The sequence below is a fragment of the Diceros bicornis genome, chromosome 19 (assembly GCF_020826845.1).
Source record: "Diceros bicornis minor isolate mBicDic1 chromosome 19, mDicBic1.mat.cur, whole genome shotgun sequence".
Taxonomy (NCBI): domain Eukaryota; kingdom Metazoa; phylum Chordata; class Mammalia; order Perissodactyla; family Rhinocerotidae; genus Diceros; species Diceros bicornis.
Genome location: NC_080758.1, coordinates 27,965,883 through 27,989,322, shown reverse-complemented (window position 1 = coordinate 27,989,322; position 23,440 = coordinate 27,965,883). Strand labels below are relative to the sequence as shown.

Here is a 23,440-nt window from a genome sequence, read left to right as displayed (position 1 = left end):
AGGCTGCTGGTACTTCTGAGAGGGCACAGTCAGGCGGGAGCTGGGAGACTCATCTCTTACGACCATTCTCCTCCAGTTTTAGCTCCAGTTACGTCATATTTCTCATTTTCAAGACCAGCGTAAGCCTTTGTACAGGCTTTCCTCCGCCTGGAACACCGTTTTGGCTCATCTGCCTGGTGCTTTTGTACTTCTTCAAAACACTGCTCAGTGTGACCTTTGTGAAGTCTTCCCTGACCTTCCTGAGTCCGTGTGAGTGGCGCCCCCTTGTGGTCCCTTGGTTCAGGCGGTTTAGGGCTGGGTGGAAGGACGCGTACTGAGTCTTGGACGTTGGACCTTGTTCCCTGACCTCTCCCTGCTGACCTAAACGAGAAATGAGGCGTGCCAGCTCAGCGTATGCGGCTGCACACTGTGGGCTCAGGGGGCGCGGGGGCTGTACCCGTGGGCAGCTGAGGGCACGTGTGGGTGACATCTGTTCCCGTTGAACAAAGGGACCGCGAGCCAGGGAGGCCAGAGCTCTTCTCCATTAGCTTTGCCATCGCATCGGTCTTGCAGCTTCGCCCTGGGCCACTTCCAGCCATGAAGCTCCTTTTGCTGGCTCTGGCTGCACTGTTGCTCTTGTCCCAGCTCACCCCAGGTAACCTGGACCTCTTCAGGGGAGGGGCAGGGTGTGGAGAGTGAGGCCTGGGCACGGAATCCCAAGGGCAAGGAGGATGGGCTGCCAGCTCTCGGGAGGTCACCTTTCAGAGCCACGTAGAGGAGGAGCCCTCACCTGAAGCAGGTGCCAGATCTTAGGTACTAAGTACAACATCCAGAGCTTCTCGCTCAGCAACCCCATCCCTGCTTTGCCAGGGAGCATGCGCAGGTGGCCTAGCGTGTGAGCAAGAATGGAATGGGTGGGCAGGCGAAGCAGGAAGAGGAGCCGGCAATAGTGGCTCTCTTGTAAAATAGTCCCCAGAATGATCCAGGCTTTGTAAAGATCACAACCACCTTAAAGGGTGAGAAAAGCTCATATTTACTCTTGCTGTCTCTGTGCCAGACCCTGTTTTGGGAGCTAGGACCACAGAGATCAATGACGTGGCCTTGGGGGAGACGATAAATAGCATTTACAATCTGAGTGCCATGAGCTGTGACAGAGGGGAGTCTGCGGGCTGGGGTGCACGTGGGAGGGACCAGCCCAGCCTGAGGGCCAGGAGAGTCCTCTTGGAGGGATACCCGGAGTCCTGAAAAGTGTGTAGAAATTAGAAGGGGAAGCAAAAGAGGGGGAAGAAGGAAGGGTGTCCCAGGCAGAGACCAGCTTATGCAAGGTCCAGATGTGGGAGAGCATGGTGCCTTCAGGGAACTGGTACAAAATGGAGGAGTGGGTCAGGGGTGTAAAGGGGTAAAGCTGAGGGAACAGTCAAGGTCTGGGTCTTGATGAGCCACGAATGCCAGTTAAGGGAGCCATGGGAAGGCTTAAGCAGAGAAGGGTCATGGTCAGACTTTCCCATTCCACCAATGCCAGCATGAGCTACCTGGACCCTTCTGCTCAACTGGTAGAAGCTTCTGCCCGCCCCAAGGTTTTCATCTAACCTTTCCACAGGGTCGGGATACATGTGAATTTCCTCAAACAAGCTGTCCTTAGTTCTCCCATCTGTCTGTGGCAAATACCTGAAACACCCTCACCTGGGGTAGAGAGGAAAGCCCAGAACCCGGATTAGAAACTGCCCCACCATTTTCTAACTCTGTGACCCCCAGCAAGCGGCTCAGCTGCTCAGAGCTTCCATTTCCTCATTTCTCCAACTGCTACAACAATAGCGTGTGTATAGTAATATCAGGTTGGGGGAACAACATGGAACACACTGAAATTTTGGTGTGCAAAAAAAAATGTAGCTTTTTTATTTTCTGCAACTCATCTGAATTTTCCCAGGAACTTCCTTCCTGCTGGTGGGACAGTTGGGAGGAGGGCCCAGGGGAGGGTGCACAGGGTCTGTGCCTAAACTCAACGGTTAAATACTTATCTTTTCTCCTTTAAAACAGTTTCCAAGATAATTCAGTCTCTTTTGAGTAAATATTCAGTCTTTCAACATTTCTCCTGGTTTCTGTCCCCCTCCTCCTTCCCAGGATAGCATCTGGGTTTAGGAGAAAGTAATTTATGTCATTAATTAATCAATTAATTGGTACATTCAATAAACAGCTGACCACTAGTGGGGACAGAGTGGAAGGCCTTTGTCCCTAGCTTGCTGGTGGGTCTGCCATCAGCCCGGCTGGCAGAGGTGAGGTGTGGGTTCTAGAGGAGCTCCCAGGCCTGTTACTGCCGCTGTGGCTACAGAAAATGAATTTAAGCGTCCCAGTTTCCCCTAGGAAGAGCCTTTCCCTCCTACTTCCTGTTGGGTGTGGTGGTGGTGCTAACGAAGACTGCCTTTGCCGCCTGTAGTTTATGGGGAGGTGGTATTTCTTGAATCCACCAGGCTCACCTAATAATATATAAAGGAGCTCTTTGAAATTTGGAAATTCTTGACCTTTTTTGATAAATTTTGGTTCTTAAAATTATTGTCTTGCTATGAACTAAAACAGCTCATCTCGGGCCAGCCCTGTGGCTTAGCGGTTAAGTGCACGCACTCCGCTGCTGGGGGCCCGGGTTCGGATCCCTGGCACGCACCGACTCACCGCTTGTCTGGCCATGCTGAGGCTGCTTCCCACACACAGCAACTAGAAGGATGTGCAACTATGACATACAACTATCTACTTGGGCTTTGGGGAAAAAAAAATAAATAAAATTAAAAAAAAAAACAGCTCATCTCATTTAGGCTGAGCAAGAATTCTGTCATTCTAACTGTTGTTTACCATTCCCCCAGAGCCCAGAATCTCTGCCCAATTCTGCTTTTTGGCAACCAAGGGGTCTCATGATTAGGGGGGAATGAAAATATATATCACTTTAATATTTTCAAAATATTAAAGTTAGGTTAATGGTGGAAACCCGGGACATGTGTGTAAAGCCCAAGAACCCAGCAGATATTAGGTTTAGGTGGCATGTCACCTACCTCTCCATTATACCTCCTCACAGCACCCAGAGTTCTCCCTTTATAACTTGCATCACAAATCTAGTCAGTCAAATATCTGGTTAGCTATTTCTTTAACGGCTGTTTCTTCCCCTACTAGACTGGAAGTTCTCTGAGGGCAGGTGTTCTATCTCTAACTTGTTTATAGTTGGATCTCCAGTAAATAGGCTTCTCAGTCTATACATGTGAGTATTTCTCTAGGATAGATATCTAGAAAGGAAATTGCCAGGTAAAGACTGTACACAATTTTTAAATGTGTGAGTTATTGCTAAGTAGCCTCCAGAGAGGCCAAAACAAAGTATATGAGACCGTCTTCTCTCTCACTCTCACCAACAGTTCATCTTGACAGTCTTGAATTAAAAATTGAGATTTCGTTGTTAAATGGTGGGTTTTTTGCTTATCTTTTTTGTAAAATAAAACACAGAAGTACAGATACTGAAAACCACATAAAACAAATGTGCAGCTTAATGAATTGTTATAATGCCCATGCCCTTGTAACCACCATCCAGGTCAATAAACAGAACATTGACAGTCACCCCAAAAGCCCCTCCACCTACCCACTATCACAACTGTCTCCCTCCCCCAAATTAAGCACTGTCCTGACTTTTATAGCAATCAATTCTTTGCATTTCTTTATAGTTTCCTTGCTAAGGATGCATCCCTAGACACCCTATCTTTGTCATGCCCACTTTTAAAATCTGATGTCTCTTAAGATTCTTCTAATTTTTTAATTTACTGGTTACATCTTCATCCTTTTCTTGTCTTTATAATTTATCTGACAGGTCATTTGACATGTAGTTTCCCACAGTGTGGATGTTGCTCATTGCATACTCAAGGTGAAGTTCGACGTATTCCTCTGACCTCTGTATTTCCTGCAGATTGGTACCTGGATCCAGGGACTTGATCAGGCTCAAGTTCTACCCTTTTTGGCAAAACTTTGGTGGTGATAATGTGTTTTCATCAGGAGGCACATAATATCTTGGTTGTCTTTCTTTTAGTGACAATTACAGTCACTGATGCTCAAAGCCTAGATGCATTAATTCTTTGGGCATTGCAAAATGATGATATTCTGTTATGTGCTTTTCACTAGTGGGCTGGAATATTAATATAATAAAGACACTCCTCTATCTATTTTTGGTTACTGAGCAGTGCAGTTCGTGGAAGGACAGAATAAATGCTTGGTGATTTTTCTTTATGTATGAATCTGCAAGATAATGCTTTATTTTCCTATCATCCCCCAAATGTGACAAAATAGTTTTTAATATCATTATAAACTGATGGATTTAAATATATTTGATGAATTTTCATTCTTTGCGATCTTTACTCTTACTGAAACTCAAATTGTCCCACCCTTGGCTAGCAGGAGCCTCTTTAACATGGTTAAAGAGCCTTATTTGACATATTCCTGCTAGTCTTTGCTAGTTTCCTTTTGATAAAGTCCATCGTATAAGCACCACAAAGGACACACCTGCAGTCTGACAAAGTTAGATATGCTAACTTGCTGCAGCAAAGGAAAACACATACCAAAGGAATTGTAGGGCATCTCACCAAATGAAGGAATGGATAGGGTTACTATAGGATTAAGGGGAAGGGCAGAGTTTAGGTAAAATGTAAATGAAGCAGTATTTGATAGACTTCAAGGCAAGGCAGGGCCACAGGATGGGATTAACATCAGGTTTAGGCTGAGAAACGGATTCAGGGTCCCATTTCCATGGAAAGTACAAAATTAAGAGAGATGCAGAGCTTCCTATCCCAAAACCCCTTCTTTGACACTCCGTCCCTGGCTCTGAAATCAGGGCTGCTTTTCTGTTTGAAAGACTCTGTTCCTCAGGAAAGAATGTAATGTTCCAGTCTTGCTGATATGAGTTCAAATACAAAGTTTCTGATAGGCGTGGTTTGAAAAGACAAGGTTTCTCAGCACTTTGTCCTTTTATTAAGTAACAAGAGCAGTTCCACTGGTTCACAACTGTTTATCTGGTGTGACAAGATACTATAGGCTCATCTTGTACAATTCCTGTGCCAGATCTTGAATTAGCCATTTCTTCAAGAAGCTCTGATTTTTTTAGTAGGAAAATGGTATTTCAGAACTATAATCTAGATGCTAGAAATATTCAAGGCTACTAAAGTGGTCCTTCTTTTCACATCTTTTTAATAGACAGAAGTAGGTAGGAAAATCAATACATTGAATATATATAAAATACCTCATGAATTCATATTGATACTTCCTATTCAAGGTGAGGACTACAGGATTTGTACTTAAAATATTCCATATTACTTCTGTATTTTCTTTCTTCCACACCAATATTCTCAGATATACCGTACACTCCTTCAGCATTTGCAAGTCATCTTTTATTTAAAGAACGTTTTCTTGAATTACAGTTTGTAGTATTCTTTCAGTATCTTGCTCTGGTTTTCTTTCTTAGGGGCTCGTCTTGTCTCTATGTTGAATCTCCTTTGCCTATCTTCAATATTTCTCTCTTTCTATTGAAATTTTTTGCTAATTATTTCTTTTTTATCAGTTTTATTCAGTTATAATTTACCTAAGATAAAATGTCCACTTTTAAGTATACAATATGAGTTTCAACAAATGTATATATTCATGTAACCACTACCACAATCATGGTAATAATACATTTCCATTGCCCCCAAAAAACTCTCATGCCCCTTTGCAGTCAGTCACCTCCCCTGCCCCCCAGCCACCAGCAACCACTAATCTACATTCTGTCACTTTAGTTTGGCCTTTTTTAGAATTTCATATAAATGCAATGATACAACATGAAGGCTTTTGTGTCTGACTTCTTTAAGTTTAAGCATAATGCTTTTGAGATTCATCCGTGTTGTTCATGTATCAGTAGCTTGTTCCTTTGTGTGGCTGAGTAGTATTCCATTGGATGAATACACCACAATTGTTTATCAATTCACTAGTTGTCAGATATTTGGGAAGTTTCCAGTTTTTAGCTGTTATAAACAGAGCTGCTGTGAATAGCCCAATACAAGTTGGGCTTGTACTCTAGAAAATAGAATTTTCTAGAGTAAATACCTGAGGGTGGAATCGCTAGGTCGTATGATAAGTCTATGGTAAACTATATAAAAAACTGCAAACTGTTTTCCAGAGTGATTATACCATTTTGCATTCTCACTAGCAATAAGAGATTTCCAATTGCTCCACATCTTTGTCAACACATAGTATTGTCTGTTTTTTAATTTTCGCCATTCTAGTGGGTGTGTAGTTTTAATTGTTGCTTTACTAATGGCTGAAATACTTAATGACTAATCTTATTGAGCATATTTTGATGTGCTTATTTGCCATGTATATGTCTTCTTTGGTAAAGTGCCCGCTTTTAATCAAGTTTTTTGAGTTGTGTGTTCTACATATTCTAGGTAAACATTCTTTATAAGATATACACTTTATACAGAAGCTAAAACATAATGATGTACACCCGAAATTTACACAGTTATAAATCAAAGTGACCTCAAGAAAATAACAAAAAAACGATATACACTTTATAAATATTTTCTTCCAGTCTGTAAATTGCCTTTTGATTTACTTAACAGTGTCTTTTAAAGGGCAAGAACTTTTATTTTTGAAGTAGTCCAATGTGTTCATTTTTCTCTTCTGTGGCCCATGCTTTTTGTTTATTTTTTTTTCCCCAAAGCCCCAGTAGATAGTTGCATGTTATAGCTGCATATCCTTCTAGTTGCTGTATGTGGGATGCGGCCTCAGCATGGCCGGAGAAGCAGTGCGTCGGTTCGCGTCTGGGATCCGAACCCAGGCTGCCAGCAGTGGAGTGCGCGCACTTAACCGCTAAGCCACGGGGCCGGCCCGTGCCCATGGTTTTTGTATCCAACATAAAAAAATCTTGCTTGACACAAAGTCAGAAATATTTTCTCCTATGGTTTCTTTTAGAAGTTTTATTGTTTAAGCTCTTACATTCAGGTCTATGATTCATTTCGAGGTAAATTTTGTGTATAGTGTGAGGTAAGGGTTGAGATTCACTTATTTGCACGTGGATGTGCTAGCATCATTTGATGAAAAGAGTTTTCTTTTCTCCCTTTGAATTACCTTGGCACCTTTGTTGAAAATCATTTGACTGTACAGGTTGGGATCAATTTATGGACTCTCTCTGCCATTCCTCTGATCTATATGTGTATCCTTATGCCAGTACCACATTGTCTTGGTTACTGTAGCTTTAAAATAAGCCTTGAAATCAGGTAGCGTAAGTCCTCCAACTTTGTTCTTTTAAAAACTGTTTTAGCTATTTTAGGTCCTTTGCATTTTCAAATAAATTTTAGAAACAGCTTGTTAATTTCTACGAAATAGGCTGCTGGAATTTTTCTTGGGACTGCATTAATCAATCTAAGGAGAATTGAGATCTTATCAATATTGAGACTTATCAATATTGAGATCTATCAGCTTTTTTTATGGTATCTCTATCCATATCTTTATGTCTTCTTTTTTTCTCTGAAATGTTTTATAGTTTGTATTTAAAACATTTTGTATATTGTAGTAGACATGCCCAAAGATGTCCAAGTCCTAATCCTCAGAACCTATGCATATGTTATCTTACATGGTAAAATGGACTTTGCAGATGTGAGTAAATTAAGGACCTTAAAATGGGGAGATTACCTGGGTGGACCCAATGTAACCACAAGAGACCAATAAGAGGGAAGCAGGAGATCAGATTGTGGAGCAAGAGATGTGATAATGGAAGCAAGAGATTGTAGTGATGTGAGGAAGAGGTCACAAGCCAAGAAATGCACGTGGTCAGCAGAAGGTGAAAAGGGGAAGGTAATAGCTTCTCCCCTCAGAGCCTCCAGGAGGAACCAGCCCTGCTGGTACCTTGACTTTAGCCCAGTGAAACAGAATATATTTGTGTTGATTTAAGGCACTAAGTTTGTGGTAATTTTGTTACAGCAGCGTTATAATATGAAACGAATACAGATATATTTTTGTTAAAGTTATCACTGTTACATGTTTGTTATGCTGTTGTAAATGATATTTTTTAAATTTCAATTGTTTGTTGCTAGTATATTGAAATACAATTGATTTTTATATGTCAATGTGTCAATGTTGTATCCTGCAACCTTGCTAAACTCACTTATTAGGTTTAGTAGCTTTTTTTGTAGATTCCTTGGGATTTTATACATAGATGACCATGTTGTCTTGAAACAATAACAGTTTTGCTTCTCCCCTTTAAATCTGTATGTCACTCGTCAGTAGCTATGGTAGTGTCTGCAGGATTTTCATAGATGCCCTTAATCAGGTTCAGGAAGTTTCCTTCTATTCCTAGTCAGCTGAGAGTTTTTTTATCATTAATGAATGATGAATTCTGTCAAATGCTTTTTTCTGCATCTGTTGAAATGATCATATGATTGGGGGGGCAGAGTTTAATCTGTTGATGTGGTGAATTATATTGATTGACTTTTCAAACGTTGAACTGACATTGCATTCCTGGGATGAATCACACTTATGAAGTATCATCCTTTTTATACATTTCTGGATTCAGTTTACTTATATTTTGTTAAGGATTTTTACATCTAGTTTATGAGGGATGTTAGTCTCTAGTTTTATTTTCTTGGAATGTCTTTGGTTTCTGTGTCAAGGTAATGCTGGAAGATTTTAAACAGAACTGGTGTTATTTCTTTCTTTCTTAATGTTGGGTAGAATTCACCAATGAAGCCATCTGAACCTAGAGTTTTCTTTGTGAGAAGGTACTTATCTACAAGTTCAATTTATTTCATAAATAAAGGGTTTTTTGATTTATCTATTTATTCTTGAGTGAGCTTCAGTAGTTTGTGTTTTTCAAGTAATTTGTCTGTTTCATGTAGGTTGCCAAATTTGTAGTCATAAAATTGTTCATATTATATCCTTATTATCATTGTAATATCTATAGACTCTACAGTGAGATCCTCTTTTTCATTTTTGATAATAATAATTTATGTCTTTTTTTTTCCTAATCAGCCCTGGCTAGAAGTTTACCAATTTTTTTATATTTTCAGGGAACCAGCTTTTGATTTTATTTTGTCTATTATTTTTCTATTTCCTATTTCATTTACTTTTGCTCCAATCTTTATGATTTTCTTCCTTTCACTTATTTTAGGTTTAATTTGCTCTTGTTTTTCTAGCTGCTTAAGACATAAGTATCGATTATTGATTTAAGACCATTCTGTCTAAAATAAGCAAACTATAAATCTCCCTCTAATTGCTGGTCTATGTCGGTGCCACAAATATTTTTACGTATTATCCTTTTAATTTTAGTCATTTCAAACCTTTCTAATTTCTCTTGTGATTTCTCTTTCACCCATTAGTTATTTAGAAATACATTGTTCAATTTCCAAATATTTAGGGATTTTCCAGATGCATTTCTATTACTGGTTTTCAGTTTAATTCTACTGTGGACAGAAAACAGACCTTTGCTTTGTAAGACTTCAATCCTCTTATTTTTATTGAGACATTGCATTACCCAGAATATGGTATATCTTGGTGAATATTCTGTGAGCACTTGAAAAAAAAATGTAGATTTTTTTGTTGTTGGGTAGAGTGTTATATAAATATCTATTAAGCCAAGTAAGTTGATGATGATGTTCAAATCTACATCCTTACTGATTCTATTAACTTATTCTGTCGATTATTGAGAGAGGAATGTTGAAATCTGAAACTATAATTGTGAATTTGTCTATTTCTCCGTTCAGTTCTATCAGCTTTTTTTAATTACTTTTTTTTAATTATTTTATTGAGGTCAGTACATGGCTCAATATGGCTTATAACATTGTGTAAATTTCAGGTGTACATTATTATGTTTCAGCTTCTACATAGACGGCTCTACTAGCTTTTTGTTTCACGCATTTTCAAACTCTTTGATTCATTCATATTTAAGATTAATGATCTTTTTGATAAATTGAGCCTTTATCACCATGAAATTACCTTTTTTATACTTGGTAATTTACTTAGTTCTGAAATCTATTTTTTAAAATATTAACATGGCTACTCCAGCTTTCTTTTGATTAGTGATTTCACTGTATTTTTTTTATCCTTTTATTTTTAACATAGCTGTGTCTTTATATTTAGAACATATATGTATATACACAGCATATAGTTAGGTCTTCCTGTTTTATCCACTCTGACAATCTCTGCCTTTTAATTGAGATGCTCAGATCATTTATGCTTAATATAATTATCAATATAGTTGCATTTAACCTACCATCTGTTTTCTGTCTGCCTGTCCTTTCTTTGTTCACTTTGTCTTCTTTTCTTGCTCTCTTTTGGATTAGTTGAGTTTTTATGATTCCAGTTTGTCTCCACTATTGCCTTTTTAGCTATACCTCTTTGTTTTTATTTTAGTGGTTACTCGAAGATTTACACTTCACATTTGGATGGTTGTCGAATTGGTGTTTCTATAGGAGGACGAGGGGTGGGGACCTCCTATTCCACCATCTTGCTGACATTACTCCTCAAATTTTCTTAGTTTTTAAAGATCCGAAAAAAGTACGTTTCTCCATTTTTGGAGGATTTTTGCTGTGTAAAGAATTCTAGATTGTCTTTTTTCCTTTCATTGCTTTAAAGATATCTCTATGCTGTCTTCTCGTGTGCAGTTTCTGACAAGAAGTCTTCTACTATTTTTACCTTTTTTCCAACCAAAAATTTGATTATGATATGCTTTTGCATGGTTTTCTTTAGGTTTTACTCTGCTTGGGGTTCACTGAGTTTCTTGATTCTATAGGTTTACAGTTTTCATCTAACTTGAAATTTTTCAACCATTATTTCTTTAAAAATTTTTTCTGTCCTTCCCCCTTCCTCTTCTTTTGATGCTCTAATTGTATATATGTTATACTGCTGGTTATTGTCCCATGGGTCACTGATGCTGTTCTTTTTTTTCAATATTTTTTCTCTCTGTTTCATTTTGGATAGCTTCTGTTGCTATGTCTTCAAGTTCATTACCTTTACTTCTGCAACGTCTACTCTGTTGTTAATATCACTGAGTATGTTTTTCATTTAATATTTAATGTCTCATCTCAAATATTTCTATGTGAATATTTTTTATGTCTTTATTTCTCTCTTCATCATGCTCATGTTTTCCTCTATCTTCTTAGATTGATTGTGTTTATAATAGCTGTTTTATTGTCCTTGCCTGCTAGTTCCATCATCTTTGTCAGTTCTAGGTCTGTTAATTGATTATTTTCTGGTTATGGGTCATATTTTCCTGCTTTTTTTTTACATGCCTAGAAAATTATTTGGATGATATGCACTGTAGCTTTTACACTTTTGATGGCTGGATTTTGTTTTATTCCTTTAAAGAGTATTGGATTTTGTTCTGGCATGCAGTAAGTTAGTTGGAATCAGATGAATCTTTTCAAGACTTACACTTAAGCTCTTTAGGATGGGTACAGAACATCCTTTCATGGCTAATTTAGCCCTACTACTAAGACAATAGCCTTCTGAGTACCAGACACTGCAGATTTTACAAGATCTTTCCACTCAGGCAGGTGGGAACACAAACTATTCCCAGCCCTGTGTGATCGCTGGGAATTGTTCTGCCTGCTTCTTTCTGGTGGTTCTTTCCTAGGCCTGTGGTGGTTTCCTCTTACACAGTCACAGATAAGTACACATGCACAGGGGTACTCTCTGCAGATCTCCATAGCTCACTTGCTCTGTGTGTGTGTGTGAGTGTGTGTGTATGTGTGTGTGTGTAGCTCCCTCTTCTCTGATACTGTGACGAACAAATCCTAGCTAACTTGGCTCCTTGAATTTCAATTTCTACCTCCTCCATTCAGTAAGACCATCAGGCTCTATTTGGGTTCCTCTTTCTGCACTACATCCCAGAAACTGCTTCCAGGCAGTAAACTGGTACATAGGACTCATCTTGTTTGTTTCTCTTCTCTCAAGGATCATGGTCTTGTGCTGCATGTTGTCCAATGTTTGAAAACCATTGTTTCATATACATTTTGTCTAATTATATTGTTGTTTAAAGCAGGAGGGTAAATACGGTCCCTGTCACTCCATCTTGGCCTGAGGAGGAAATCCATTTATTTTGAATTTTTACATTTTTTTCTCTTTTTCATCTTCTATTTCTCTTAAAACATTATCTGTTGAGATTATTTGCTTTTGTAGCCTTTCCAGGTCAGGCTTTTTTCTAAAAAGATATTTTTATTTTATTCCTAATTATTTCTGTCTCCTTATTTCTGAATTTTTTTCTGCTAGTGCATTCTATGCTATTTTATTTAGTATACACAACAACTCTATGAAGTAGGTGCTATTATTCTTTTTTTTTTTCCCCAAAAGAGAAAAATGATGGGAGTAACTTTCTCAAGATCTCCCAATTTACATGTGGTGGGACCAGGTTTCAAATCCAGGCTTTGGGGGCTTTAATAGTCCATGTTCTTAACCGTTATGCATTACTGATCCTCTGAGTGGAAATATCCATGAAAATCTACAATCGGGACTGGGTGTCCAGAGAAGACATGAGTCTATACCACCCCTACAAAGCCTGCCCCCTGCCCTTTCCATTCCCCAACACTTTTTCCCTGTTTTGGCCCTCTATCAAACCTGTCCAAGGGAAAAAGCTTACGTGACTCAAATAGAGGTTAAAGGCTTTATTCAGCTGATGCACACCAAGGTGACTCTCTAGTCAAAGCAGGATTGGAGTTTTTATACGTGTCATTTGCTTTGCCTCAGGTAGCAGATGTTGTCTTAATTGCTGCAAAACCTGTGGTTGGAATGGTTGGAGATTGATTCCATTTGTCATGCTTCTTACTCAGGATCATTGGTGCAATCTCATCCCAATAATTGTCAGAACAGTTCTTTCAAGGGTGGTTTTTGAAAGCATCATGAGTTGTCACTTAGTTAAGATTCATGAGCAGGGTAGGTAGCAAAAAATGGGATAAAGGAAAAAAATGATAAGAGTCAAAGGCAAGGAAAAATAGGGATCCTCTATCATATCTGTTTAATCCTTTTATAGTCTCTTCTTTTGGCCAAAATGAACTCTTTTTATCACCAGTCAAATCTGTTGGGAGAGAAAACAAAATTACAGAGATGTGTAAATTCTTGGAACCATGTCAAGAAGCCCATTAGTGGGTTGGAGATGCAGTTTGTTCTTTGGAATTTTGTTCTTTAATTATAGCTTAGATCATCTGTTTCGTCAGGACAATATTGCTGGTCTTGATTAGACATGATAGGGCACACTTACTGAGTAGTATTCCTATCAGGAGAAAAAGAAAAAGGAGTACTAACCTTTGGAGAAAAGTGTGCACCCAGGACCAGAATCTTGTTGGTAATATCCAAGAAAAGCCACCAGAAGCAAATCCATAGGTCCCAGAGGTCAGACTATACTATTCACTCAACAAATGTTTTGGTTGCCTACACAGATGCACTGACACACCAAAAAATTTTAAAAATCAGAGAGGTTTTGGGACATGTGCATGTGGCAATGATCATCGACAACTGTACATGTGGCTCGTCACGTGGCAGGATGATGTCTAATGCCAGTTGATGGTGGACAACAGCTTTCTGGAGTTCCTAGAATTGTCAAGTGATTGTGACAATATTTTTAGTAACATTGTTAGTAAAAAGAGTGCTTGTGTCACTAGAAAGGTAAATAGTGTTTCCCAAGTAGGAAAGACAAACTATAACCATTTTTCAGCCACAGGAAGAGCTGTTGCCTTCTGGCAAGGAACAGTGTCTGGTCATTCACAGAAAAGGCAGACAATAATAAGTACATATGCAAATCCTTGAGATTTAGGGAGTTGTATGAAGGGTCCCCAAGATGGTGGTTCCTTTTTGTGTCCCACCTTTACAGTTTTCTAGGGTTATGAAACTGGCAGGTGAGACATATACTGGAGCTATCCTCATTATCCAATTAAAACTTCCCACCAATGTTGTCTTAATCGTTTTTAAGTTTTCTTTACTGTGACGGGTCAAATTTTTCACCAAGGCCCGTTTCAGACAGTCCAGAAATACCAGGTAGCCTTCTTAGGGTCTCCATAATCTGATTGAAGTAAACACCTAGATTTCTCTCAATATACGTTTTTTCAGAATCTGGTGCTTGTAATTGCAGCTTGCTCAAGGTTCCAGAGAAGTTTTAAAAAAAAATTTTTTAGGCAAACTAATGGCTCTCATACAGATATAAAAATGAATACGTGTTGAAGATTTTAACTTATAACGAGAGAATGAGGCAGATTTTATAACTAGTTCAAAGCACAAATGTATATATGGAGTAAAGGAATATTGATATAAATTTACAAATAGACAGAAACTGGCTCTTTTTTTCCCGTGGGTCAGGGGAAGGGAGGGAGTCAATTGATCCTCTATGGAACAGGATATGCTTGCAGATATATAGAAAATAATTATTTTTGCATTACTGTCATTTATCAAGAGCTCATAGAGTTGTAAAATAACTGCCACATAATCAGAATCAGATAACTCTGAAGGTTGTGCTCTATCTAGTCCAGAGACTATTGACACTATTGGCAATTATTGACATTTTGGCACTATTGACATTTTGGGCTGGCTAATTCTTTGTTGTGTGTGTCCTGTGCAATACAGGATATTTAGCAGAATCTTTGGCCTCCATCCACTAATTGCCAGTAGCACGCCACACCAGTTGTGACAACTAAAAATGTCTCCAGACATTTCATTGCCAAACATCCCTTAGGAGCAAAATCTCCCCAGTTGAGAGCCACTGTGCCAGAAAATACATAGTTTTCCATTGAAGCACAAACTTTCCCTGATAGTCTCCCCCGTATTGGCCAAAACATAATCTCGAAGAAAGCTTGTTCCTAATCACAAAACAAGCCTTGTCTAAACCTACAACAGAAAGGAGGAAATAATAAAGATTTAATTACAAATTAATGAAATAATAGTCATGACACCAAAGTGTCTGAAGAAAACAGTTTGACACAAATAGAGGTTACAGGCTTTACTCAGCTGAAGGACATCAGGGAGCACCTGAAGACCCAAGTCAGAGCAGGCTTGGAGTTTTTATAGAACAAAGAGAAGTGAGGGGTACAAGTCCTCGTTTGGCTCAAGCAACAGATTTCCTCTTTAACTGCTGCAAAACTTGTAGTTTGTCAGTTAGTCAAAATTCTGGGGCAAAAAAGGTAATGATGTGGATGGGTTGTTTTGCCAGGGGCTGGAGGAGGGGAGAATGGGGAGTTATTGTTTAATGAGTATAGAGTTTCAGTTTTACAAGATGAAGAGAGTTATGGGGATGGATGGTGGCAGTGGTCGCAAAATAATGTGAATGTGAGCCAGCCCTGATGGCCTAGTGGTTAAAGTTTGTTGCACTCTGCTTGGCAGTGGGACCGGTTCCCAGGCACAAAACCACACCACTCTGTCAGTAGCCGTGCTGTGGCGGCAGCTCACCTAGAAGAACTGGAAGGATTTATAACTAGAATATACGACTATGTACTAGGGCTTTGGGGAGGAAAATATAAACAAATTCTTAGCTCTAGATTAAAAACAAATGTGAATATATTTAATACCACCAAACTATACATTTAAAAATGATTAAGATGGTAAATTTTATGTTATGTGTATTTTACCATAATTAAAAAAAAAAAAAAACGTTAAGTACAGCCACTGTCTTGATGATAGGCCTTGGCAAAAACAAAACAAAACAAAAATAAAATTATGAAGAAAGTGATGGAATGTTATCCAAAAAAACCAATACGGATGAACCTTGAAAACATTATTCTAAGTGAAAAAAGCCAGACACAAAAGCCGACATATTATGTGATTCCATTGGCATAAAATATCCAGAGTAGGCAGATCTGTAGAGGAGGACAAATTGGTGGTTGCCCAGGGATGGGGGGAGGGAGAAATGAGAATGCTTAATGGGGACAGGGTTTCTGTTTCGGATGATTAAAAATTTCTGGAACTAGATGGTGACGATGGCCACACAACATTGTGAATGTACTTAATGTGCCCGAACTGTACACTTTAAAATGCTTAAACTGGTAAATTTTATCTTATTTGTATTTTACCACAGTTTTTAAAAAGGGAGAGGAAGAAAAAAAGAGAAAAGAAGCCAAGGTCGAAGTCAAAGGAAACTGAGGACCATCTACCACATCTGTTTTAATCCTTTTACAGACCTTTTAAGTCTAGAACCTACCTCTTCTTGGGACTGACGCTGTCTCCATTCTTCTTTCTTTTTTGTGTCAGGTGGCACCCAAAAATGCTGGAATCTTCGTGGCAGGTGTCGCCACAAATGCTCCAAGAAGGAAAGGATCTACGTTTACTGCACAAATAATAAAATGTGCTGTGTGAAGCCCAAGTACCAGCCAAGAGAAAAGCCGTGGTCACTTCGAGGTCCTTGAAGCCTAAAGCCATGAAAATGCAGATGAAGCTGCCCTGAGTCTCATCCAGGTGGATGCTTGAGCTCTATCAATAAACACCTTTGGCTGATCCCTGTGTTTGCCTGTTAGCCTACCCCAGCAGTTCCCAAGAGGTCCGTGAAGTCAAAACTCTTTTCATAATAATAATAAGACATTATTTGCCTTTTTCGATCTCACTCTGTCACAACTGTGCAATGGAATTTTCTGGAATCTATATGACATATGAGGATATCATTGTTTTTGCAGCTAATGAAGGGTGTACTTATGTATCCTTATGTTTCTAGAATTTTTTGAGGTATCAGTGTGTTAATTTTCAAAGATTAACCCAGGTTGTTCTCAGTAATTCAACTATGCTTTTACTAACTCTCTTTAGTTATATTATTAATCTCTGTAACCTCATTATATCTAATAAATTATCACTTTGAAATTCCAAAATTTTCCTCATACCTGTGTGGAAACACAACAAGAAGTAAGGATGTCTTGTTGTCTTGGTTTGTAGAGGTATATTAACAACGAGCGCCAACTGGCTAACAAAGGAAAGGATATGCTCTCCCTAAATGAAAATAATACTTATTCTAATCTTTACAGTTCTTTTAAATACAATTTCTGGCACATAATTAAAAAAATTAAAAGACATGCACAGAAGAAGGAAAATATGACTCATAGTCAGGTATAAAAATAGTCAATAGAAGCAGACCCAAAGATGGCACAGTTGTTGGAATTAACAGACAACTTTAAAATAACTATTATAAAAATGTTAAAGAGGGGCCGGCCCGGTGGTGCAAGCGGTTAGGTGCGCGCGCTCCGCTGCGGCGGCCCGGGGTTCGCTGGTTCGGATCCCGGGCGCACACCAACGCACTGCTTGGCAAGCCATGCTGTGGCGGCGTCCCATATAAAGTGGAGGAAGATGGGCACAGATGTTAGCCCAGGGCCGTCTTCCTCAGCAAAAAAAGAGGAGGATTGGCGGATGTTAGCACAGGGCTGATCTCCTCACAAAAAAAAAAAAAAAAAAAAAATGTTAAAGAAATTAGAGGAAAAGACTGATTGAAAGGATGAATAATTTAAACTAATACACAGAAAAAATAGTGTATTAGTTTTCTATTGCTGTATAACAAACCACTCCAAACTTAGCAGATTAAAATAACAACTATTTATTATTTCTTAGAGTTGTGTGTGCTAATTGAGTGGTTCTTCTGATAGTCTCACCTGAGGTCACTCATATGACTACATCTCTTTCCATGTGGCGTCTCCATTTCAAGGAAGTTAACCTTGGCTTCTTACATGATGGCTAGGTGTAAAAGGGTAAGCCCCAATATGCAGCATTTATAAAACTTCCATTATTATGTTTTCTCAAGCCCCATTGGCCTAAGCAAGTCGCATGACCCAGGGTCAATATGGAAAAGGACTACACAAGGGCATGAATACTGAAGGAGCGATTCACTGGGGATCACCAATGTGTCAGTCTACCACAAGTGGAATCTCTAAGAATAAACTGGCCATTCTAAATTTAAAAATACAAAATCTAAAATTAAGAATTTATTGAATGGGTTTAACAATAGACTGAGCATAGTAGAAGAAAGAATCTGTAAACTCAAAGATAGATCAATAATAAGTATAATCAAAGCACAGAGAGAGAAAGAAAGAATGCAGAACAAACAGAACAGAGCATGAGAGACTTATGGAACAATATCAAATGGTCTAACATATATGTAATTGGAGTTTCAGAAGGAGAAGAGAGAGGGAAATGGGGAAAAAGAAATATCTTTAAGAGATAATGGCTGAAAACTTTCCAAAGTTGTTGAAAGACGTCAATCCACAGACTCAAGAAGCTTAGTGATCTCCAAGCAGGATGGAGACAAAGAAAACCAAATCTAAGCATAGCATAGCCAAACTGTTAACAGCCAAAAGAAAAAGTACTTCCCAATACCTGTGAACATTTCAAACAAAACATGTTCAAGAATTTTGTGAAGAAAATTAGAAGCTCTTATTGAAAGACAATATAGAAAGCCTAAATTAATAGAAAGATATACTATCTTCATAAATTAGAAGACTCAATACTTTAAAGATGTCAATTCTACACTGTTTCCTAGATTAAATGAAATTCCAATCAAAATCCTAACAGAATTTTCTCCAGAACTTGTTCAAAATTATGCACACATAAATATTTTGTTAGGGACATAGACATAGATGACAAAACTATCAATATAGTACAAATTTAAGATAATGGTTATTGTTTTTTATACTGTTATACGTTTTTAAAATATTCTTTTCCCTTCTCAATATATAATAAAAATCAAGCTTTTTGAAAAAGAGATAAAAGCTATGAATATATTAAGTGCTTTAAGAATTGTAAGGCCAGAAAAAATGAAAAAGCTAAATCAGTCATACAGGCCTAGAAAAGAAAATATTTGAAAATTATATGTCCTATGAAGGATTTTTTGGGGAATATGTAAAGAACTCTCAAAACTCAATAAAAAGAAAACAAACAATCCAGTAACAAAATGAGCAAAAGATCTGAACTGACACTTCACCAAAAAAGATACACGTGTGGGAGATAAGCACGTGAAAATCAATAGATATTAGAAAAATGCAAATTAAAATCAAAATAAAATACTACTACACACATATTGGAGTGTCTAAAATTAAAACAATTGACCATAACAATTGTTGACAAGGAACAAGTGTTGCAACTAGAACTCTCATACACTGCTGGTGGGAATGTAAAATAGTACTTTTTTAGAAACAATTGGGCAGTTTCTTAAAAGTTTAATGTACCATATGATCCAACCATTCCACACCTACGTATTTAGCCAGGAGAAATGAAAACATGTCCACACAAAGACTGGTATGTAAATGTTTACAGCAGCTTTGTTTGTAGCAGCCAAAAACTGGAAACAATCCAAATGTCCATCAACAGGTGAACGGAGGGGCCGGCCCAGTGACGTAGCAGTTAAGTTCACGCATGCTGCTTCGGCGGCCTGGGGTACGCCAGTTCAGATCCTGGGTGCAGACCTACTCACCGCTCATCAAGCCATGCTGAGGTGGCAACCCATATAGAAGAGCTACAACTCTACAACTATGATACACAACTAGGTACTGGGGCTTTGGGGAGAAAAAGGAGGAAGATTGGCAACAGATGTTGGTGTAGGGCCAATCTTCCTCAAAAAAAAAAAAAGAATTTCTGGGGAAAAAAAACAGGTGAATGCATAAACAAATTGCAGTATATCCATACAATGGAATACTACTCAGCAGTAAAAAGCAGTGAACTATTGATACTCATAACAACATGGATGATTCTCCAAATAATTATGCTGAGTGAAAAAAACAAACAAGAAAGAATATATATTGCATGATTCCATTTGTAAGAAAATCTGGAAAATTTGAACTAAACTGTAGTAAGAGTATATCAGTACTAGAAGAGAGTGAGCAGAGGAGAAACAGAGAGAGGTATTAGGAAGAGATTACAAAGAGGCACAGGAAACTTTTTGGGGTGATGGATACGTTCATTATCTTGATTTTGATAATAGTTTCATAGGTAGACACATATGACAAAACTTATCAAATTGCACAGTTCAAATTAGTGCAGTCTACTGTATGTAAATTGTACTTCAATAAAGCTATTAAATAAATAAATAGCCCAAGATGTGGAAAACTATGTTTTTTTAGGAGGAAAAAAAAGCTAAAGGAAAATAGAAATTAAAGGAAAGAGATAGAGTAACTGAATGGTATGCGATGAAACCAAAGAGGTGAACAAGAGCTAGATCTTGGAGGACCTCCCAAGTTAAAGAATTCTTTTGCAAATGGAGATACAAATGGCAGATAACCCATTTCCAGAAGTGGAGAGGCAGCAGAGCAATCCCCAAATCCTCAGTGTTTTCCCAGCCCAATTTCCCCTGATATCTTTTGCCCATTTCGTTATGGGACGACATCCAACTGGAAGACTCCTGGAGTCACTGCTGATATCCTAGAAAGTTCATCCAGTCCTTCCCTCTCATCCCCACCTCCCCCAATCCAGGATCCTCACCATCAATATTTAAACTGGAGCCACACTGCCTCCAGGTGGATCGATGCACCACAAAGACAAATTTGGACCTCACAGGAAGAACCAGAACTCCAGCCTGCTAGCTGCACAAGCACTCCTCAGTCATTGCATTAACTCTACAATAACGAGACCCATACTCTACCTGTTGACTTTTGTGGAACCCCACTTGTAACATTATAGCCTAGTTTACTGCATACCCACTCTTCAACCATTTCTCATGAGCACTTCCATTGCTCCTACCTTGGTCCAAACTACCATCATCTCTAACCTGGATTATTACAGTAGCCTCCAGCTGATTCCCCTCCCCCTGTCTATATCCACTTTCAGTCTATTCTCAATAGAGCAACCAGAGTGATTCTGGCTCTCCTTTCCTCAAAACCCTCCTGTGACTTCCCATCTCACACAGAATAAAGGCAAAGTCCTTACAATAGCCTACAAGGCCTCCCACCATCTGGACTCCATTATTTCTCTGACATCATCTCCAACTGCTCCTCCCCTGGTTCAGTCCACTCGAGCCACGCTGGCCTCCTTGCTATTCCTCAGACACACCAGGCATAGTCCCAACTCATGGCCTTTGCAATTGCTGTTCCCTCTGCCTGGAGCTCTCATCCTCCAATCATCTGCATGACTCACTCTCTAATAGCCTTTAGGTCTTTGTTCAAATATCAACTTCTCACGGAAGCCTTCTCTAAGTACCTTATTTTAAATTTTTCTTTAAAAATTGCTCTCCCTTACTTCCTTTTCTGCTTGCATTTCTCTGTAGCATTTATCAGCAGCTACTCTGTTTTTTTCTTTATTGTATTTATTGTCTCACCCCTGCCATGAGAATGTATTAAAGGTACACTGAATACACATTCTGGCTACTTGTCAAAGAGCTGAGCATTAAAATCAATATTTGACTAGAGACAGGGTGCAGTCAGGAGAATAAAAACATAACAGGTATCTCAAAAAAGGGATTTAATACAGGAAATTGGTCACACATTTGTTGGAACTCTTAAAAAAACCAAACATGAAGTTGAGTTAATCCAATATTAGTAACTACAGGAAGTAGCTACAACTCCTAAGGCTCGGAGAACCTTCCATTTGCCCCTCCAGTTCCTCCACTTCCATCCTTTACCCTTCTCCACTCTGCTATCTGACCCTGGAAGGACTGCATCAATAGGATCTCTTATCTCTAGCTTCCAGTTGGGTTTAAGCAATGGAGTAATCTCAGCAAGATTTTCAGAGGAGGGAGGGAGTAAAGTCAGGGTATTTACACTACCAGCTCTCTTTCTGCAGAATCACCATCCGAATAAGTTAACAATAATTCCCCAGGCATACAGTATTGCTTTTGGTTTTCTATTATAGTATGTAGGGAAAGTTTCAGTGACCTTCATTTGTCCCTTTTCTACCAAAATAGCCCTCACTCCATTGGTCAGGGAGCCAATGTGAAGATTCTGCCAACTACCAAATATGTAAATTCTAATTATATATTCAGAAATGGGGGAAATCACCAAAGGGTTGAGGGGGATCCAATGGTTCAACTGTGAGATATTCTCAGTCCAAAAGTGTGTGTATTTTCTGACCTCCACACATCCTTCAATTTTGACACATGACATTTTGAGTCCCTAGTCATTAGTGTCAACTCAGAAATAGCATTGCCTTTACCAAATACATAATCACCCTGGTAAATGGCCACAGGTGCCTTGGCCTGAAGGAAGATTTTCAGTATATACTTCTGGTATTGTTACAGAGTCCTTCCTCAAAGGGACCTGGCCTCCACTTCAGTCAGGGCCTCTGGGTCTGTAAATTTAAGCGAGAAGCCGTGATTCTCCATTGAGGCAACTCAATAAAGAGTTTATCCCAGAAGGGCAGGAACTCATCTGTTTTGTCCACTGCTGAATCCTCAGTAGCTAGAACAACGCCTGGCACATAGCAGATATTCAATAAATATTAGTTGAATTAATGGAAAACAGAAAAAATAGAGTGCTCATGCTAGTGATGTGAAAGGGAAATCATAAGTTCAATACCATTGGAACAACAATGGAAATCGTTAGGCATGCCAAAATCAGGGAATCCTTAGCCTCAACCAGGTGCTCACTGGACTGTGGGTTCAAATTAGAAAGAATTGGAGCAAAATTAATGAACATATACACAATGCTGGAAATATATCATTGAAAATTGCATGTAGGGCCGGCCCCGTGGCTTAGCGGTTAAGTGTGCGCGCTCCGCTGCTGGCGGCCCGGGTTCGGATCCCGGGGACGCACCAACGCACCGCTTCTCCGGCCATGCTGAGGCCACGTCACACATACAGCAACTAGAAGGATGTGCAACTATGACATACAACTATCTACTTGGGCTTTGGGGGGAAAATAAATAAATAAATAAAATCTTTAAAAAAAAAAAAGAAAATTGCATGTAAAATGTTGTGAAACTAAGGATTTTTTTTTACCTTATCTTAGATCTACTGAACCATAATCCCCATAAAACATATTCATTTATTCATATAACAAATATTTATTGATCACCAACTATTTGCCAGGAACCATATTAGTCTCTAGTTATACAATGGGAAATAAAACAAACATGGGCTTTGCCATCATGGAGTCTACAACTTGTGCAGGAAAAAGGCATTAAACAAGAAATAAATTCACAATTACATATGGTGGTAAGGGCTATGAAGAGTATAGTGATTGAGAATAAAACGGGGGTTGGGGGTGGTCATTAGGGAGGTGGACCTCCATGAGCCATCAGGGTAACCCTCTCCGAGGAGGTGGCATTTAGCCTGGGATCTGTAGGATGAGAAATCGTGCTTGCAAAGAGTTGGGAGGGGGTTTGCAGAAGAATATTCCAGGTAGAAAGGCATATGCGTAGGCCTTTGGGGGCAGCTGGCTTGTTCCAGAAACTAAAAGAATGGCCATGTGGCTAAAGTCTGATGTGCAAGGGAAGATAGAGACTAGATGACATTTGAGAGGCAGGCAGTGTAATAGACCACACAATACTTTGATGTCTGGATTTAAAACCCAAGTTCAGGAACAATTTCTATATTAAA

At 38.9% G+C, this 23,440-nt stretch overlaps 1 protein-coding gene across 1 annotated transcript in view; it reads left to right on the top strand.

The window, feature by feature from the left end:
* The window catches only part of DEFB123 (defensin beta 123), a 30,060-nt gene extending 13,711 nt beyond the window's left edge, over positions 1-16,349 (top strand). The window contains exon 2 of the mRNA XM_058562185.1: positions 16,195-16,349. Coding sequence (XP_058418168.1) covers positions 16,195-16,349 — 155 coding nt within the window. The remainder of the gene's footprint in view (positions 1-16,194) is intronic.
* The last annotated feature ends 7,091 nt before the right edge of the window (positions 16,350-23,440 follow it).